The sequence below is a fragment of the Diceros bicornis genome, chromosome 10 (assembly GCF_020826845.1).
Source record: "Diceros bicornis minor isolate mBicDic1 chromosome 10, mDicBic1.mat.cur, whole genome shotgun sequence".
NCBI classification, from domain to species: Eukaryota; Metazoa; Chordata; class Mammalia; order Perissodactyla; family Rhinocerotidae; genus Diceros; species Diceros bicornis.
Window position 1 is genome coordinate 61,564,759 of NC_080749.1, and position 20,010 is coordinate 61,584,768.

General features: G+C 36.8%; 1 protein-coding gene across 1 annotated transcript in view; it reads right to left on the reverse strand.

Moving 5' to 3' along the window:
• Positions 1-401: 401 nt before the first annotated feature.
• Positions 402-20,010, reverse strand: part of CERKL (ceramide kinase like) — a 114,889-nt gene continuing 95,280 nt past the window's right edge. Inside the window, exons 6-13 of the mRNA XM_058549362.1 lie at positions 19,106-19,180; positions 18,157-18,334; positions 18,014-18,073; positions 17,385-17,410; positions 17,181-17,289; positions 8,067-8,163; positions 2,296-2,474; positions 402-764 (exon numbers count right to left, since the gene is read on the reverse strand). Coding sequence (XP_058405345.1) covers positions 683-764; positions 2,296-2,474; positions 8,067-8,163; positions 17,181-17,289; positions 17,385-17,410; positions 18,014-18,073; positions 18,157-18,334; positions 19,106-19,180 — 806 coding nt within the window. The 3' untranslated portion in view covers positions 402-682. The remainder of the gene's footprint in view (positions 765-2,295; positions 2,475-8,066; positions 8,164-17,180; positions 17,290-17,384; positions 17,411-18,013; positions 18,074-18,156; positions 18,335-19,105; positions 19,181-20,010) is intronic.

Below are 20,010 nucleotides of genomic sequence, written 5' to 3' on the forward strand. Positions count from 1 at the left end.
GGGGAACACAGCTCCCTGTTGGGCCCAATTCTGCCCAGTTAGATATTTTGCATAGTTTAAATTAAATTTGTTATAAACTTTGAGATTACCTGTATTATGATTTTTAAAACCCTACCACTTTAATAAAATCAACTTTCAGAGAATATTCATAAAATTGGAACCATAACTTTAAAAAAAGTAAGGTTGGGTTTCTTTTTGGGCAAGTAGTCTAGGGTATTGGAGAAATTTTGAAAAAAAAAAGTTCTATTTCTGGTTATATCATTAACTAGCTGTGTAACTTTGAAATTTAATCTCACTGGATTAGGTACTTCCTCAGGAAAATCAGGGCATTCCTACATGAACTCTATGGTCTGTTTGTACCAGGCTATAGGAAATTTAACATTAGAATTGATAGACTCAAATCCTGAAAAAAATCAAAGAATCCAAATTATTTTATTTTGGAATTATCTAGCTAAATATTGATGATGTGTAAATTTTAAGTACATGAAACGTTTATTTTCAGTTCCAATAAATACCTTCTAAAAAACAAAATTTAAATTGTTTTGCGTATATTTCATATCTTTTTAGTAACATCAAAAATAGCAATTTTAATTTCTCTAAAAATAATTTTTTTCCTATTAGGATATCTGTTTAAAGCATGACTATATTCCTTCATATTAAACTTCTAGTTTGCATATTTCTTTCATAAACAATTACATGTTACTTTGGAATCATTACTTTCTTCCATGCTTCCTCCATAAAGATTGATAAGTCTTGGGTGCAATCTGTAAAGAATAATATGTATAACTGGTTATTTCATCAACCTATCATTCTGTTATTTTTCACACATACATGCATACACCTATTGAGTATGGTGCATAATACCAAATACAAATCTAACGATAGCCAACAAACATACATTCATGACAGACCTGCAATCAATTTAGCACCAGTAATTACTATAGAGCCTTCTTAATTGACTTCCTTGACTCATGTTCTCCATTGCCTCCGTCAGTTGTGCCTATACCCAGTCAGTTGTGCCTATAGAAAGCTCACATCTAATGAGCTACCTAGGGTGCCCCTGCACACTTCTACCCATTGAGTCATCATGTTTACCAAGAATGAGTTTGCATGTTGCTAAACCTGTTTATACCAATTGCTCTTGTTTTGTTGTTAGTGACGTGGAGTCTATTCCAACTCCTAGTGACCCTGTGTACAGCAGGGCGGAACCCTGCCCAGTCTTTGTGTCATTCTCTCACCTTCCTGAGCTATAGCAGACAATGCTCCACTGCTATTCATAGGGTTTTCTTTTTTTTTTTTTTTAATAATTTTATTTATTTATTTTTTCCCCCAAAGCCCCAGTAGATAGTTGTATGTCAGAGCTGCACATCCTTCTAGTTGCTGTATGTGGGACGCGGCCTCAGCATGGCCGGAGAAGCAGTGCGTCGGTGAGCGCCCGGGATCCAAACCCGGGCCGCCAGCAGCGGAGCATGCGCACTTAACTGCTAAGCCACGGGGCCGGCCCTCATAGGGTTTTCATGGCCAATTTTTTTAGAAGTGGGTGGCCAGGTCCTTCTTCCTAGTCTGTCTAGTCTGGAAGCTCTGCTGAAACCTGTCTACCATGGGTGAACCCTGCTGGTATTTGAAATCCCGGTGGCATAGCTTTCAGCATCACAGCAACATGCAGCCACCATAGTATGACACCTGACAGATGGGTGATGTGGTTCCCTGACTGGGAAACAAACCTGGGCCATGGGAGTGAGAGCGCCGAATCTTAACGACTAGACCACCTGTTGTGCTTGTTACCAAATTAAATAATATGCAAAATTGTTCCTATGTAAAGTAAGCTGAATGCTTTAGAAAGACATAATAAAAGCAAACTGCTGAACACAAGTGTTATGTACTAGTTATGGGTGAAAGGGTATTGTAAAAGACTGGGAAATTAAATTGTAACAATCTGCTACTCAGATGGCTTCACAAAGTTTAAGATCTTGGTCCATTTTTAAAAATCCAAAATGGAAATTGTAGACATGTATTATCTATATAGTTTATGAAGAACGGTAATTCAGAATGCCAATGTAGAGATTCATGATCAAAGAAAATGCTTTGGTTTTACATAACAATTAGTAAGTAAATGTAAAGTTATACCTTTTTATTTATTAAAATTGTACATATATCTTTCTCAGCTTCCCTGATTTACTAATTTTTAAAAAATTAGCCAACTGCCTGCTAGATAGTTACGAGAAAAAAAGCTTCCATTATACTATTAGTTTTGTGTCTACTGTGGACACAAAAGGTGATGAAATAATTACTTACCTAACATGGACCTCTGATGCAACTTCCATTAAATCACCATCTACATTCCAAGGAAAACTACTTTCTGAAGCAGTTTCATGCGGTCGATCCTGCTCCTCTGGATTATGTCCACTAGTATTATTCCTTGGGTGAACTTTTACTTCTTCAACAGTATAAGTCTCAATGAATGGAAAATTGAACTAAAGAAAACAAATGCAAATAATCATAGTACTTGCCTTATCCCTAACTGCTAATACAAATTAATAAAGTTCACTGTGCTGTCTCTTGCAAGTAAATATCAACATGTATGCTGATATTTTTATAGCTTTGAAACTATGACCAGGGATCCCTAATTTCTTTGGAAGCAGCCTCTTTTCTGAAGCTTTCCAGCTCATTTAGATCTAGCAGCTGGCAAACTTCTTTTATGACAAATAATACATGTCTATGAAATTGCATACAATAATGATATCATAGAACTTCCTATTAAAGACTGAATCTTTAATACTGTTCTGTTGATACAGAAGATTTCTATAATCCTGATTTGATTATTAACTTGTCAACTAGTTTAGCTGATGTAAAGCAAACTCTAGTGTAAGTTTCACAATTGGAATTTAATTAGGAAGATCCTAGGTCTAAACTTAGAAAGGTGAAAAGAAAAAGTCAATCAAATGTGACTTTCACAGGTGTTTGCCTGCCTCATCTCCACTTGAAAGATGGACACAAGTTGCAAGATGATTGTGTTGCCCTACTGACCACTCTAGAATGGTGCAACGTAACCTTCAAATTTCAATTTTTCTTATTTGCCTAGGAAAACTATAGTGAAAAAAGATGTATTCTCTGAAACAACTGAGCCGAATAACTTTTTAGTAGAAATGCACAATAATTACTCATTTGTTTTCAGATAAACAGCATGAGGTTTATTCCTAACGTATTATCTACATGTTTGTTCCCCCTTCTTCCACATATAAACCTCAATGAAGCACAGAATTTTAAAAGTTGACAGAAAACTAATATTTTCCCCAACACTCTTATTTTACATATGTGGAAATCAAGGTCCACAGATTTTAGTTTATACTCTATAATACACTGGGTTCCACAGTGGATCACGCTGGGTTATACAGAGGCACCAGCTGTTCTGACTGAGGTACAGAGTTAGAGGGCCCCATGCAGCATCCTGTGAAATTGCTTAACAGTCCCTGCGTTAGACTTCCCATCTCAGGTGTCAAGCCTTGGGGACATCTTCCATACTGTGCACTTACAAAAATTTCTATATAATAATTTATTGTAAAATTAATGTGTTTTAAATGAGTCATTGATAACTAGCTATTATGGGTTAAATTGTGTCCCCCATAAAGATACAAAACTCATAACTCCTAGTACCTGTGAATGTCACCTTTGGACATAGGGTCTTTACAGAGGTAATCAAGTTAAGATGAAGTCATTAGGATGGGCCCTCATCCAATATGACTGGTGTCCTTATAAGAGAGGAGAATGCCATGTGAAGACAGAGTCAGAGACTGGAGCGATGCAGTTACAAGCCAAGGAATGTTGAGAACGGATGGCCACCACCAACCAGCAAGTCTATTAAATCATCAGTTTTCATGTGCATACATCACAAAATGAAATCCATCCATCCACATAAATTTATTACCTATGAAGCCACAGACATTGTTAGAAGGGACTTTAGGGAGCCAAGAGCTTAATGTCATGTGTGAGGGTGTGTTTGGGGCATGAGGAAGAGAAGTAAACAGCTACAATTGTGATACATATAAGTGCCATGATGGTGTAAGCAGAGTTAAGTGAGAGAAAGGAGAAGAGGCAGAGAGGCTCAGGATGTTGGGTCAGCTTTCCATTTAAGCTGAATCTTAAAGAACACAGAAGAGAGCCTGGGAGAGAAGGGAAGAAGTTCTGGAGAGAAAAAACATTTGCAAAAGTACAGAGATATGTTACGGTCAAGAAACTACAAAAAATTCAGCATACTGTGATACTGATTGCAATACTGGTATTTTGGCATTTATTTTACAGAATATATAAATGCCTGAACTTAATTGTTAAAAATAGACATATATGAGGTACTGGCTGAATTGCATTCCCCTCTCCCCCCACAACAAAATTTCCTATGTTGAAGTTCTAATCTCCAGTACCTCAGAGTATAACCATATTTAGAGATAAAGTCTTTAAGAGGTGATTAAGTTAAAATAAGGTCTTTAGGGTAGGCCCTAATCCAGTATGACTGATGTCCTTATAAGAAGAGGAAACAGGGACATACAGAAAGATACCAGGGATGCTCACACACAGAGGAAAAACCATATGAGGACGCCGCCAGAAGGCAGCCATCTGCAAGCCAAGGAGAGAGGCCTCAAGAGAAAGCAAACCTTCCAACACCTTCTTGCACTTCTAGCCTTTGGAATTGTGAAAAAATAAATTTCTGTGTTTAAGGCTCCCAGTCTGTGGTATTTGTTATGGCAGCCCTAGAAAACTAACACATGACAAAAACACAGGAAATCTGGTAGAGGATGGCAAGAGGGGAGGCTGTGACATAGCAAGGGCCAGAAAACAAAGGGCCATGTATTCCACACTGAGGAATCAGATGTTACCCTGACAGCAATGAGAAAGACATTGATGAATTAAGCTGAAGAGAAATCAGATGTGTGTTTTAGAAAAATCCCTCTAGAAGGAGGTGTGGAAGACCAGACCAGAGAAAAGGAAGACCAGAAGGAGGCTATTGCAAGCAAGAAGAGATTAGGGTTTGAATTAAGATGAGGGAGAAATTTCAGAAACATTTAAGAGGAAAACCAATAGAACTGCTTAGTTGGATGGGTTGTGAGGAATGAGGGAGTGAGAAGAATACAGAGTAACTCCTGGGTGGGTACAGAGTGGTGCCATTGACTTGGGTAGGGAAACATGGAAGGAGTAGCTTGAGGGGGAAAGATGATAGGGTCAGCTATGGATATGCTGGACTCAAGATGCCTGTGAGTTTTATAACCTCCTCACACAGGAAGGCACAGGGGTCCTGCAGACCAGAAGAGAAGATAGAACCCTTGAAGTGTGCAAAGCTCAAATAGCAGTTCCAACAACCGGGGGGGGCAATGAGATCACCCAGGAGAAGTATCATGAGAAAACAAGAGGGCTGCAACCAATCCCTAGGGAAGCACTAACATCCATGGGCTTTAAACTTCCTACTAAAAATGATGGTCAAAGTGAATGTAGAAATGTATGGACAGTGAAAATAGAGGCCAGCTGCAGGATGGAATTTAAAGGACTTGAAAGGTAATTTTTTGTGTGTGTGTGAGGAAGATCGGCCCTGAGCTAACATCTGCCAATCCTCCTCTTTTATTTGCTGAGGAAGACTGGCCCTGGGCTAACATCAATGCCCATCTTCCTCCACTTTATATGGGACGCCGCCACAGCATGGCATGCCAAGCGGTGTGTCGGTGCACGCCAAGGATCCGAACCGGCGAACCCTGGGCCGCTGCAGCGGAGAGCACTTAACCACTTGCGCCACCGGGCCGGCCCAAAGGGTAATTTTTATCTGTTTTACACAGAGATGGGGAAGGCAAGATGAGTCACCCCACAAATGATTGTTTTCAATATGTCCTACAATTATTAAGACATATGAACATTCAGTTCAACCAGGTAAAGATGGTTCAGAGACCTAGAATGTTGCTTTCCTTAGGCTGAAGTTTTCCTTCCTGGACACCAGAACAGCTACTAATTAGATAGTAGATTATATAATCTTACAGTTATCTGGTCTTTATAATATTACACAATTTATATAAATTTACATTTTTGAAAATGTCAGCATGAAGAAGTATACACACACACATGTATATGTGTGTATGTGTGCCTATAAATTTTTAACAAATATATCAAATTAACATTGCTTGAAAGTAGTCACCTTGGAATCAATCTAACTATTCTTCATCTATACCATTATGCAAAACATTTTAGAATTTCTTCACAAGAAATTACAGAGCAACGGCATGGACTTTAATTTTTATAAAGAGCTAAGTCAATCAGAGTTAAGCCTAATGAACCACACAGACACACACACGTGTGCACACACACGCATGCGCACACACACAGAGGCAATATTTCCCTGCATCAAAAACAAGATGTAACTGGTAAAGTACATAGGAAAAATACGTTATAATATATCTTGCATAACATGATCTCATTTTTTAAAAACAATTATTTTCCTGTAGATATAGAATTATATTCACTAAGTCTTTATTTTATAGTAAGCAGCTACTACTTTTAAAATCAGAATAAAGCTATTTTCATATTGAAAAAAAGGAAGTCTACCAAAATTGCCTTAGAAATTTGCCCTTAGGCAATTCCAAAAGAGACCTTCCATAAATAATTTGTGCAATAGATACTTCCCTAGAATAAATATAGAGCTTCTCAGGGTAAGTACTTTAAGGTTAATATTCATTTCAGCTCTCATTTAATAGAAAATGATTAGGAAAAATTTCCACCAAAGTAAAATATGATTATCTCTTGGGATACGGAATTTTGCATGCCTTTTATGTTGTTTTTTTGTTTCTGTTTTCTTACTTAGAAAAAAATGAACATACACTACTTTTGGATTAAGCAATAAAGTCGGTTTTAATGTTTAAAACTTGAGTAACATCTGAAAAGGCATCCATTCCTTTAAAAATCAATAAATCACTATATTTCCCATAACACACACACATAAATTTATTACTTAGGCTCACAACCTACTTTTTAGTTGCTTTTGTCTACCACGTCTCCTTAGACACTTATATTGAAGGAAAGTGGGACTGTATCTAATTTTTATAATAAAATTTCCTAAACACTTCAGTTGGTTGCTCAATACACATTGATCAAATAATGTACTATGCAGTAGAGAAGTGAAACTTCATGAGGACTTCCCGAGAAAGTTTAAAATTATAAAGAGGCAAAAATGGGAACTTTGCGATAGCGAACTATGGAAGCAAGAAAGCTGCTAGTCATTGGCTAGATTTACTCTCCTCCTCCTCCCGTCTGGTCTCTCCCAACTACATCCAGCACCATTTTATACCTTTAAGAAGGTGTGAGACTTTAGGGTTTTACAACCATACTATGGACTTCAAGACTCACAATTTCGGAAATTCACATATTTCCAGCGTCAGTTTCCTAATAACTGGGTCAAAATATCTGCCAAAAGAATATCGCTTGTAATAATGGTTACTGCTGCTCTTTAAAACAAATCCTTTACGTAGAAACATTTTATCTATCTATCTCCATAAACATCACCACACATTCTAGTTTTGAATAAAATAATGTCTATATAAAAGTGGTGTATTTTTAAATATATATCTGCAACTCTATTTCAATCAACGAAGGTATGCAGATCTGTAAACAAACGGTAGGAAAATCTAAAGTTCATAACTAGAGAAAGTCTGCTGTCATAAAATCAAGAAGGCTAAATATCTCTGATTTAACTTTTCATTCTAAAGAACAGCTGAGTATGTAATTTTATCGTTAATTTACTTCATATTTCAATATAACACTACATTTTCTACTGTCTCTTTGTGCGTGCGCACACGCACACACACACATACACGCACAGAATGTATATAACCACCAACCCATTGTTCAAAAAAGACCAATTTATATTAATACTGATGGATACTTTCGAAAATTTGGAGAAAACACAAATTGAAAAAAAAAAATTAATGTATTCAGAAGAAAATAAAGTCTTCTTATGAGGCAGGGCTTGATGTCAACTTCTTCTCTCTCCATGACTAATAGCTTTGCATGTAAGTAACAAAAATAATTTACTATACCTGATTTTTAACACTGGCATATCTTTTCAGGTGTTTTATAAATTCTCGTCGAGAAGTGTTTCGCGCAATTATAAGAGCCATACTTCCATTATTTAATCTGAAATTAAATATTTGTATTTGACATTAAAAAGTTTAAGAGACTGCATCTGAAATTACCAGTATATCATTCTTTCTAACAAATATAATGTTTACCAGAAGTTTTAGGCAAGATAGATAAATTATCATCATCACATTAAATTTACCTAAAATTCTTACATCATATCTTGCTGTGCTGTTTTTTAAATGACACAGCCTTTCAAGTTAGTTTTATTAAACAATTGGCCTCCTTCTCAGCAAGCTCTTACATTAAGGGCTTTTTAAAAAACAAGCCATCATGCATCCTATTCACATATCAAGACACAATTTAAAATCCAATGTATTTAACTTAGGGATTCTAAATGGGAAATCATATATGTTTTTTAAAGATGTACTGTAAATAATAAATACAAATGGTATAACTAATTCAACACTTTCTAAAATCTAAAGTGTGATTTAAATATTCCTTTACGGGTAAGTCTAAGTGACACAGGAAACTAAATAAATCAAAGTGGCCCTTGGATAGATGAAATGGAATGAATAAATGCTGCCAAACATGTTCAGTTAAATGACCGAGTATTTTAATCATGCATAACTGTTCAGTTCAATATAAGAGACTGTAAATTTAGAGGTGTGATTTAGTGCCAAAAAAGCCACTCACAAATGCATCTAGTTTTAGAAGGTAGTTTGCAGAAATACGTGTAAATGACTTCTAGCTCGATTTCAGTCAAATATAAAGTTATTCCAAGAATAACAACAACAACATAAAGAAGAGCTCTTTAAATCTTAGGGAAGCTCAGGTTAGAGCTCTAAGGGACTATGGAGATTTTCCAGTCATTCACTCAGTCTATGTAGAAGGAAAAGACAACCCCAAGTTTAAGTGATTTGTTTAAAGGCACATGGAGAAAAACAAAATGCTCACTGGAACCAGAGCTCGTAATTCCCAGGGTCCAATGCTCCTTTTACCCATCATGCCACTTCTTCCCAACTGGAAATAAATGGTACCCAAATGTTCAGAGTAGTGTTTTGTGTGTCCTTTATTTTTACTGATAAACATAAAAAGCATTTCATATGTCTACTTTTCAATACTTATCAGTAATTGAAACATACCCTATGTGCCTGGCACTGTTCTAAACGTTTCACATATATTACTGCACTTAACGTTAGATAACTTAGAATATAAGAATATTAGCGCCTATCAGCAATCTGCACTAAGGTATTTTGAAGTAAATTATACCTTATTGTGAAAAAATAAATAAAGCTGAAAGTTGAAACTCTTGTGCAATTGTCGTGAGTCATGCAGAAGATAAATCTCTGAATATCTCTGGTCAGCTGAGGCCTGGTATAAAGGCCTTCGTAGAAATGGCATGACTGATTATTATCCATAGAAGAAATATCTAACTGGTTCTGAAAAATTCATAAATACTGATAAAACCTGGAGAGTAAGCATAGGAATTCAAGGCAAGCTGAAAAATGTATGGAGTGGCTTTGAAGGAAGCATGAATCAATGGTTTCTGGAAGAGCAGGCTGGCTCTCATGGAGGTCCTTGAGCAAACACAAGAGTAGGAGATGGAGTAGGGTTAGAGAAGCATTGTCGCAAGTCCTCAGAGCACAGCTCTAGTCCGCTAGCCAGGTCTTCCCTTTTACTGGGAGAAACTACCTTGGGGAGGCCCGCAGCTATCTAGGATTTCTGAGGGTTTGGTGAGGACACAATCAGGCTCCATTTCTAAATCACACAAGTTTCAAAAGATTCCTTTCAAGTTTCAGCACTAGAGATAATTAATGAGGACCCTGTCATCTGGATTTTTAATAACGTTTGTAGTTTCCCCTTTTTTCTCTAACTTTAGATACTTCCCTGTTTATTACCTTCATATCAATCGCCAAGAAAAAAACTTAAAATCAATCCCCTTTGCTAGCTGTTAATCACTCTGGTTAAATATTTTGCAGAGAAGTTGAAACTAATCATTAAAATGATGTTACAAATCATCAAAGTACATAAGTCATTTTTTTATTCCACTTTTGGGAAAAATCAAGATTTGACTATATTACACAACATTTATGATCCTTTCTTCTATGCTCTACAGGAATGGGAGAGAAATATTTTCAACCAATAACGGACAGCTGCTTGAAAAGAATGTGCAAGAGGCAGAATAGCTATATCTTGTGGATAAAATGATATATAAAGTGCCTCATGAAAATGTGGGCAGTAGAGTGACCTCAGCGTCATGGCAGAGTGAGCTTTTCCATAAACTCTTCCCCCATAAGATACAACAAAAGGAACAGTCACAGACCAACAATGGAATCCTAGACAGTGAAAAGCAAGATCGGAAAGATGCACACTGCCACACATCTGAGAGTGGAATGTGCTGGGCCCCCAGAGGAAGTGAGGAGAGGTAAGGAGAACTCCTCTCCCTCCTCATCAGATCAGTGATCCCGGTCTGCGTGGCTCCCAGAGATGGGGGAGGGGCGGCCCTCTGCGGGGAAACCGTAGCTCTTTGGGCTCTCTCAGTCAGTGGGAAACTCCCACACAGAGGACTCAGAACTGCTACGGGGTACCATCAACATCTGAGCACCCCAGAGAGCAGATAACGAGGGGCGAACGAGAAGCCCCCCACGCCAGGGACCCAGTGGGCAAAAGAGAGAGCCTCCCTCCCTCCCTGCAAACCGGACCCTGCAGCTCAGCCGACCAGACCAGACCAAGCCACCCACGGATCCCAGCGAAAAACCACAGCAGAGCGCAAGAGGCTAAGATTACACAGCCCTTTACCCCCACACAGTGGCTGCGGGTGGAAATTGCAACCAGAGATTTCCAGGATGAGGAAAAACAAAGCCAATACAGGAACCACAATGCAAAGATACATGAAACCACCAGACCAGAAGGAAAATGACAAGCACCCAGAAACCAACCCTGGAGACACAGAAATCCATAACCTAAATGACAGAGATTTCAAAATAGCTATCATAAAAACACTCAACAAAATACGAGACAACACAGACAAACAATTCAATGAGATTAGGAGTTTCTTCACAAAAGAGATTGAAATCACAAAGAAAAAACAATCAGTGCTGATAGAGATGAAGAACACAATGGAGGAGATAAAGGAGAATCTGGAATCTTTAAAGAACAGAGCTGACAATATGGAGGAAAGAATTAGCATTTTAGAGGATAGGAATACAGACATGCTCCAGATGGAGGAGGAGAGAGAACTAAGACTAAAAAGAAATGAAGAAAATCTCCGAGAAATATCTGACTCTATTAGGAAACGTAACATAAGAATTATAGGTATTCCTGAGGGAGAAGAAAGGGAAAGAGGAACAGAGAGCCTATTCAAGGAAATAATAGCTGAGAATTTCCAAAATCTGGGGAAGGAGCAGGAAATGTCAGTAAGCGAAGCCAACAGGTCACCTAAATATGTCAACAGGCAAAGGCCCTCTCCACGACACCTCGTGGTAAGGCTAGCCAGAGTCAATGACAAAGAAACAATATGAAGGGCAGCTAGGCAGAAACAAAAAGTAACGTACAAAGGAACTCCCATCAGGCTCTCAGCGGATTTCTCAACAGAAACTTTACAGGCTAGGAGAGACTGGAATGATATATTCAAAATACTAAAAGACAAAAACTTTCAGCCAAGAATACTCTATCCAGCAAAAATATCCTTCAAATATGATGGAGAAATAGTAACTCTCCCAGATAAACAAAAGCTAAGGGAGTTCATGGCCACGAGACCCCCACTACAAGAAATACTCAAGAAGGCCCTCAGGCCTGAAAAAAAGAAGAGAAAGGGAATACAAAGCTTGGAGCAAGGAGAAAAATAGGTAGACAAACTCATAAAAATAGTAGATCTTTATCGGAATAGGTTAGCAACCACTTAAATACCAAAATCAAAGATCGAAGGAAGGAATTCACCAAAAATAAATTTAACCTCATCACTGTAAACACACAACCACAACACAAGATAGAATAAGGTATAACAAGAACGACTTAGAAGGGGAAGAGGAAAGTGATTGAATTGACTTAGTATAAGGAAATAGGAGGCCATCAGATAATGGACTATCTCATACACAAGATTTTTAACACAAACCTCAAGGTAACCACTAAACAAATAATCAAAACAAAATCACATATGATAAACAAAGAGAAAACTAGAAAAGTCATAAGACAGAACAACCAAACTGAATTGGCAGTCCAAAACAAATGGGACAAGAAACAAAGGAAATGCAAAAGAACCATAAAATAAGCGACAAAATAGCAACATTAAGCCCTCATATATCAATAATTACCCTAAATGTAAATGGATTGAACTCTCCAATCAAAAGACACAGAGTGGCAGGATGGATTAAAAAGCAAGACCCAACAATGTGCTGCCTCCAGGAAACACATCTCAGCTCTAAAGACAAGTACAGGCTCAGAGTGAAAGGATGGAAGACAATACTCCAAGCTAATGGCAAACAAAAGAAAGCAGGTGTTGCCATACTCATATCAGACAAAGTAGACTTCAAGATAAAAAAGGTGAAGAAAGACAAAGAAGGAAAATATATAATGATAAAAGGGACACTCCACCAAGAAGATTTATCACTTTTAAATATATATGCACCCAACATAGGAGCACCAATGTACATAAAGCAACTATTAACAAACCTAAAAGGAGACATTAACAACAACACAATAATAGTAAGGGATCTTAATACCCCACTTACATCAATGGATAGATCATCCAGACAAAACATCAATAAAGAAATAATAGACTTAAATGAAAAATTGGACAAGATGGACCTAGTAGACATATACAGAGCACTCCATCCAAAAACAGCTGACTACACATTCTTCTCAAGCACACATGGAACATTCTCAAGGATAGAGCATATGTTGGGAAACAAAGCAAGCCTCAGTAAATTTAAGAAGATTGAAATCATAACAAGCATCTTTTCAGACCATAATGCTATGAAACTGGAAATGAACCATGAAAAAAAAACTGGGAAAGTGACAAAAATGTGGAGATTAAACAACATGCTACTGAACAACCAATGGATCATTGATGAAATTAAAGGAGAAATCAAAAACTATCTGGAAACAAACAAAAATGAAAATATGCCATACCAAACCACATGGGATGCAGCAAAAGTGGTCCTGAGAGGGAAATTCATAGCGATACAAGCCCACCTTAACAAATAAAAACAAGCCCAAATAAGCAACCTTAAATTACACCTAACAGAACTAGAAAAAGAAGAACAAACAAAGCCCAAAGCCCCAAAGTCAGCAGAAGGAAAGAAATAATAAAAATCAGAGCAGAAATAAATGAAATTGAGACCAAAAAATCAGTAGAAAGGATTGATGAAACAAAGAGTTGGTTCTTTGAGAAGATAAACAAAATTGACAAACCCTTAGCGAGGCTTACTAAGAAAAAAGAAGAAAAGGCTCAAGTAAATAAAATTAGAAATGAAAGAGGAGAAATTACAATGGATACCACGGAAATACAGAGGATTATAAAAGAATACTATGAGAAATTATATGCCAACAAATTGGACAATCTGGAAGAAAGGGATAAATTCTTAGACTCATACAACCTCCCAAAATTGAACCAAAAAGAAATGGAGAATCTGAATAGACCAATCGCAAGTAAAGAGATTGAATTTGTAATCAAAAACCTCCCAAAAAATAAAAGTCCAGGACCAGATGGCTTCTCCAGTGAATTTTACCAAACATTCAAAGAAAATTTAATACCCATCCTTCTCAAACTCTTCCAAAAAATAGAGGAAGATGGAACACTTCCTAAATCATTCTATGAGGCCAACATCACCTTGATACCAAAGCCAGACAAAGACAATACAAAGAAAGAAAATTACAGGCCAATATCGCTGATGAATATAGATGCAAAAATCCTCAATAAAATATTGGCAAACCAAATACAACAATACATTAAAAAGATCATACACCATGATCAAGTGGGATTTATACAAGGGACGCAGGGATGGTTCAACATCCGCAAATCAATCAACGTGATACATCACATCAACAAAACAAAGAAGAAAAACCACATGGTCATCTCAACAGACGCAGAGAAGGCATTTGACAAGATACAACATCCATTTATGATAAAAACTCTCAACAAAATGGGAATAGAAGGAAAGTACCTCAACATAATAAAGACTATTTATAACAAACCCACAGCCAACATCATACTCAACGGGGAAAGACTGAAAGCCATTCCTCTGAGAACAGGAACGAGGCAGGGCTGCCCACTCTCACCATTCCTGTTCAACATAGTACTGGAGGTTTTGGCCAGAGCAATTAGGCAAGAAAAAGGAATAAAAGGAATCCAAATAGGTAATGAAGAAGTGAAACTCTCACTATTTGCAGATGACATGATTTTATACATAGAAAATCGTAAAGAATCCATTGGAAAACTATTAGAAATAATCAACAACTACAGCAAAGTCGCAGGGTACAAAATCAATCTACAAAAATCAGTTGCATTTCTGTATGCTAATAATGAACTAACAGAAAGAAAGCTCAAAAAGATAATATCATTTACAATTGCATCAAAAAGAATAAAACACCTAGAAATAAATCTTACCAAGGAGGTGAATGACCTATACAATGAGAACTACAAGACATTATTGAAAGAAATTGATGATGACATAAAGGAATGGAAAGACATCCCATGCACGTGGACTGGAAGAATAAACATAGTTAAAATGTCTATATTACCTAAAGCAATCTACAGATTCAATGCAATCCCAATCAGAATCCCAATGACATTCTTCACGGAAATAGAAAAAAGAATACTAAAATTTATATGGGGCAACAAAAGACCCCGAATAGCTAAAGAAATCCTAAGAAAAAAGAACAAAGCAGGAGGCATCACAATCCCTGACTTCAAAACATACTACAAAGCAATAGTAATCAAAACAGCATGGTACTGGTACAAAAACAGACACACAGATCAATGGAACAGAATTGAAAGCCCAGAAATAAAACCACACATATACGGACAGCTAATTTTCCACAAAGGAGCCAAGAACATACAATGGAGAAAGGAAAGTCTCTTCAATAAATGGTGTTGGGAAAACTGGACAGCCACATGCAAAAGAATGAAAGTGGACCACCTGCTATTGCCATTCACAAAAATTAACTCAAAATGGATCAAAGACCTGAAGGTGAGACCTGAAACTATAAAACTCATAGAAGAAAATATAGGCAACACACTATTTGACATTAGTCATAAAGGAATCTTTTCAGATGACATGCCTACCCAGACTAGGGAAACTAAAGAAAAAATAAACAAGTGGGACTTTATCAGATTAAAGAGCTTCTACAAGACAAACAAAACCAGAATCAAGATGAACAGACAACCCACCAGCTGGGAGAGAATATCTGCAAAACATACATCTGACAAGTGGTTGATCTCCATAATATATAAAGAACTCACACAACTCAACAACAAAAAAACAAACAACCTGATGAAAAAATGGGCAGAGGAAATGAACAGACACTTCTCCAAGGAAGATATACAGATGGCCAATAGGCACATGAAAAGATGTTCAACATCACTAATCATCAGGGAAATGCAAATCAAAACAACACTAAGATACCACCTCACGCCCGTTAGAAAGGCTATAATCACCAAGAAAAAAAACAACAAATGTTGGAGAGGATGTGGAGAAACAGGAACCCTCATACACAGCTGGTGGGAATGCAAACTGGTGCAGCCTCTATGGAAAACGGTATGGAGATTCCTCAAAGAATTAAAAATAGAGATGCCCTATGATCCAGCCATCCCATTACTGGGAATCTATCCAACGAACCTGAAATCAACAATCCAAGGAGGCTTATGCACCCCTGTGTTCATTGCAGCATTATTCACCATAGCCAAGAAGTGGAAGCAACCTAAGTGTCCCTCGACTGACAACTGGATCAAGAAAATGTGGTGTATATATATATAAGGGAATACTACTCAGCCATAGAAAAAAGACAAAATCGTCCCATTTGCAACAACATGGATGGGCCTGGAGGGTATTATGTTAAGTGAAATAAGCCAGAAGGAGAAAGACAAACACCGTATGATCTCACTCATATGTGGAATATAAACCAACACATGGACAGAGAAAACTGTATTGTGGTTACCAGGGGCAATGGGGGTGGGGGGTGGGCACAAGGGGTGAAGGGAGTCATATATATGGTAATGGACAAACAAAAATGTACAACCCAAAATGTCACAATGTTAAAAACTATCAAAACATCAATAAAAAAATAAATAAATAAAATAAATAAATAAATGTGGGCAGTACATTCTTATGTAGCATTATTCACACTAAATATAACTGAAATGTTTCTTTTGACTAAAGGTATCATATATAGCCACATACACGCTTTTCATACTAAGGATATTTATGTCTGCATCAAAACTGGAAAGCAGAGACATTCATAAGAAATATCAGAATTAAATACAATGTTCCCAATAACTGGTAAACAAACATAAATAAATAAAGCAAGCAAGTAGGCATAAAATAACACAATAAAACCATGTCAATAAAACGCAAGGGATATTATTTTAACCTCAGTGATATTAAAAATCAGAGTAGGGGCCGGCCCAGTGGCACAGTGGTTAACTGTGCGTGCTCCGCTTCGGCAGCCCGGGGTTCGCAGGTTCAGATCCCAGGCGCACACTGATGCACCGCTTGTCAAGCCATGCTGTGGCAGCGTCCCATATAAAGTAGAGGAAGATGGGCACAGATGTGAGCCCAGGGCCAATCTTCCTCGGCAAAAAGATTAGGATTGGCATCAGATGTTAGCTCAGGGCTGATCTCACAAAAAAGAAAAGAAAAAAAAAAAATCGGAGTGATTGTCTGATAATTTTTCCAGTTTAACAGTTGTTCTTTACCTACTCTGATGACAAATACCTTAAAATCTCTAATATTATACAGTCAAAGAGAAAATATCTCTTAATATTCTAGCTAGCCAAGAATTAGGGGGGTTTTCTGAAAGAAAATTTTGTTTTATAGAAAAATACCAATGATTCAATAAAAAAGCTTACTAACCTGGTATTAGGTGCCAAGCCTCTAGGTGCCACTGAACATAGGCAAGGAATTGCCATAATGCTGATATTCAAGAACTGACCCTGGATCATTTGCCACTGTTCATTAGGGTCTAAAGGTAATGGAAGTGATGGGTTACTTTCCCTCACCAGAGCAAAATGTCAACAGAGCCTGGCTCAGTTCTCAAGGAGGTCTCTTTAGACTCACCAGATTTGGGAGCTTCCTGTGCCCTCCTAAAAGAAAACAAAACAAAGAAACAAAAACACATCACATAAAAAAGAGCATCTATTAAATATCAGAAAATTAGAGAACTCAACATTACATACATTAAATATTTTTAATTAGACAGTAAGTGAAAATATGTGAACAACGCTGCTACTGCATTTATGATGTTGATTCATTTAAAGGTAGCATCATCGATAACAATGATTTTCAATTTTTTTTTTTTAAAGACTAGAGCACTTCCTTTGTGTGGCTCTGATTAATATTTGTATTTCACACTAGACTGAAATTCTCATGACAGCAGAAACTATGAATTTTGTTTGTTAATTTTTGGGGCTTATTTTTGTATGCGAAGTGCTTGGCATATAGTAGGCACTCAATAAACAGCTGTTGAATGACTGGGTGGCTGGCTGGCTGGAGGGAATGGCTGTTTCTGAGGACATAAGCCAAACTACATGGCCTACTAGAATGTGTAGGACTCCACAATTCCATATTCTTCACTAGTATGTTAGAAAAACAACCAAAGATCTCGTCTAATAAATTGTTTATATCAAACTGTTTTATGCTTTAAAGAAAGATAAAGACGTCTAAAATACTTTGAGCTTTTTACCCACCTTTCTTGTAGATCCCGAGAGCTGTTAAATGGTAAAAATGATATTTCACAGTCCTCTGGCCTAAAATATAATGAAATTTGTTATTAACAGGTCATTGACTCTGGGATACAAAATATTTGGTTTAAGAAAAAAAAAAGACTTACTTAAGTTTTGCCAATGCCTTAATTACAGCAAAATCCCTCCGTTGGTTGGGGGACATCCACCGATGTTTTTCTGCCAGAGCCAAAGTCCTTCCACCAAAGCCAAACATGGCTGAGAATCCAAAGCGAAGAAGCTTGCCAGAGGTGCTGAAGGTGCAGACATCGACCGGTTGTACATGCCCTTGAATATCATATTCAATATTAGTCAATCAGTGAGAGAAGTAGGGCCAGTTGTCAAAATGGCAAAGATAGAGGAGCATATTTACTTATAGAAGAACTTTATACCACAATGAATATCCTTGCTTCCTTTCATCTCTCTTTACCTACTATTGCAATTGCTATTTGTGACTTTCTCAGGTACTAAGAGAAGAAACACAAAGCAGGAAATTCTTCAGCTTATTTCTAGGTCATATGAGACATGGTTAAGGAAGTGAAATTGAAGTACATGTGCAAAGTAAACTCAGATTTAACAGTAGTTTGGCATTCCATTTATCTGAGCTTACATACTTTCCATCAATTGGGATAATGAAAGGTCTAGTGGACCTGCTCTGGCTTAAAAATTTTTTCTTGTGTTTTATTTTAATAACATAATTATAGCCCTAGAGTCTTGGTACAGTCAAACAACAGTATCTGATACACTTAGTACACATGGATTTTCTTGATCTGGTTATAAAATTGTGATCTTGAACATCATTACAATATTTTTTTTTGCTGTCAAGATTAGAGTAAAATTTCATTTACTGCTCTTTATAGCAACTGTATTTTGAAAAGACAGGCAGTCCAAATAGTGAAGCTTTGCCCAACTGACTTTTGGTTTTCCGTCAAACATTTCTCTGTTTTGAGAGACAAGAACCTGTCTTTCCTTAGTCAAGTCTGACAAAAATAAAATAGCCTTCCTCATATAAATAAAACCTTCCTTATAAAACACAAATTTCTTTGCAAGACTTCTTACCCATTATAATGTGCAAAGTTGCAGTTACCACATGAGGGATTCCATGAAGAGAATGTGCCAATACGTTAGTAGAGCCTGCCAAATCAATTTTAAAACATGTACAATCAATGTAGTATATATTTTAAATTAACTATTTGCTCTTACTTTATACAGATGTCACTATGCAATGTTCAGATGTAAATTAATGGAAGTTTATAAGTTTTCATTCACAGTGTAGATGCACATCAAATGGTTGTTAAATTATTGTTTAATCTTTAAACAATTTAAAAATTAGAAAATATTTCATAGTATCTACTTGCTCCCAGCTTTTTCCATCATGAATATCTATTTTCTACCAAAAAATATTAGCTATATCAAAATCTACTCCATCCCACTTTAATGAATGAGCTTCTAACTTCTATACCAAAATGAGTACCAACAGAAGGGTGTCTCTGGTGAGCAGAGACAAATACATAAATAAATAATAAAAATCCAAATAACAACTAAGAAAGATTACAAATCACTATAAAGTACAAAAGACATGCTTTAAATACATTTAACGAATCTTAGAGATAAGCTTTCATCCAAACGAGTATTTCCCTCTATTATCTGACAAACGGTATCTTAGATGAAGAAAATACTTAATTCCATGGTATTTGCTATGGTATGAAAGTCTGTACTGGTACATTATAGATTTCTGATTTTCATAATCAATTAGGATAATTTAAGGGGCACATGAATTTTTCCCATCAGCCTCCAGAAGGAAAGAGCTCTCTCCAGTCAGGCCCCTGTAATATCTATGTGTCTCTGAGATCTTGGGGTAAAGGCTTGCTTCCCAAGGAGAAAATACCAGCTAGTGCCTCACATTCCCAGGAGGTAAAAAGGGTTTAAAATTAAGAAGCTACAATTTTTCTTGAATTAAAGAA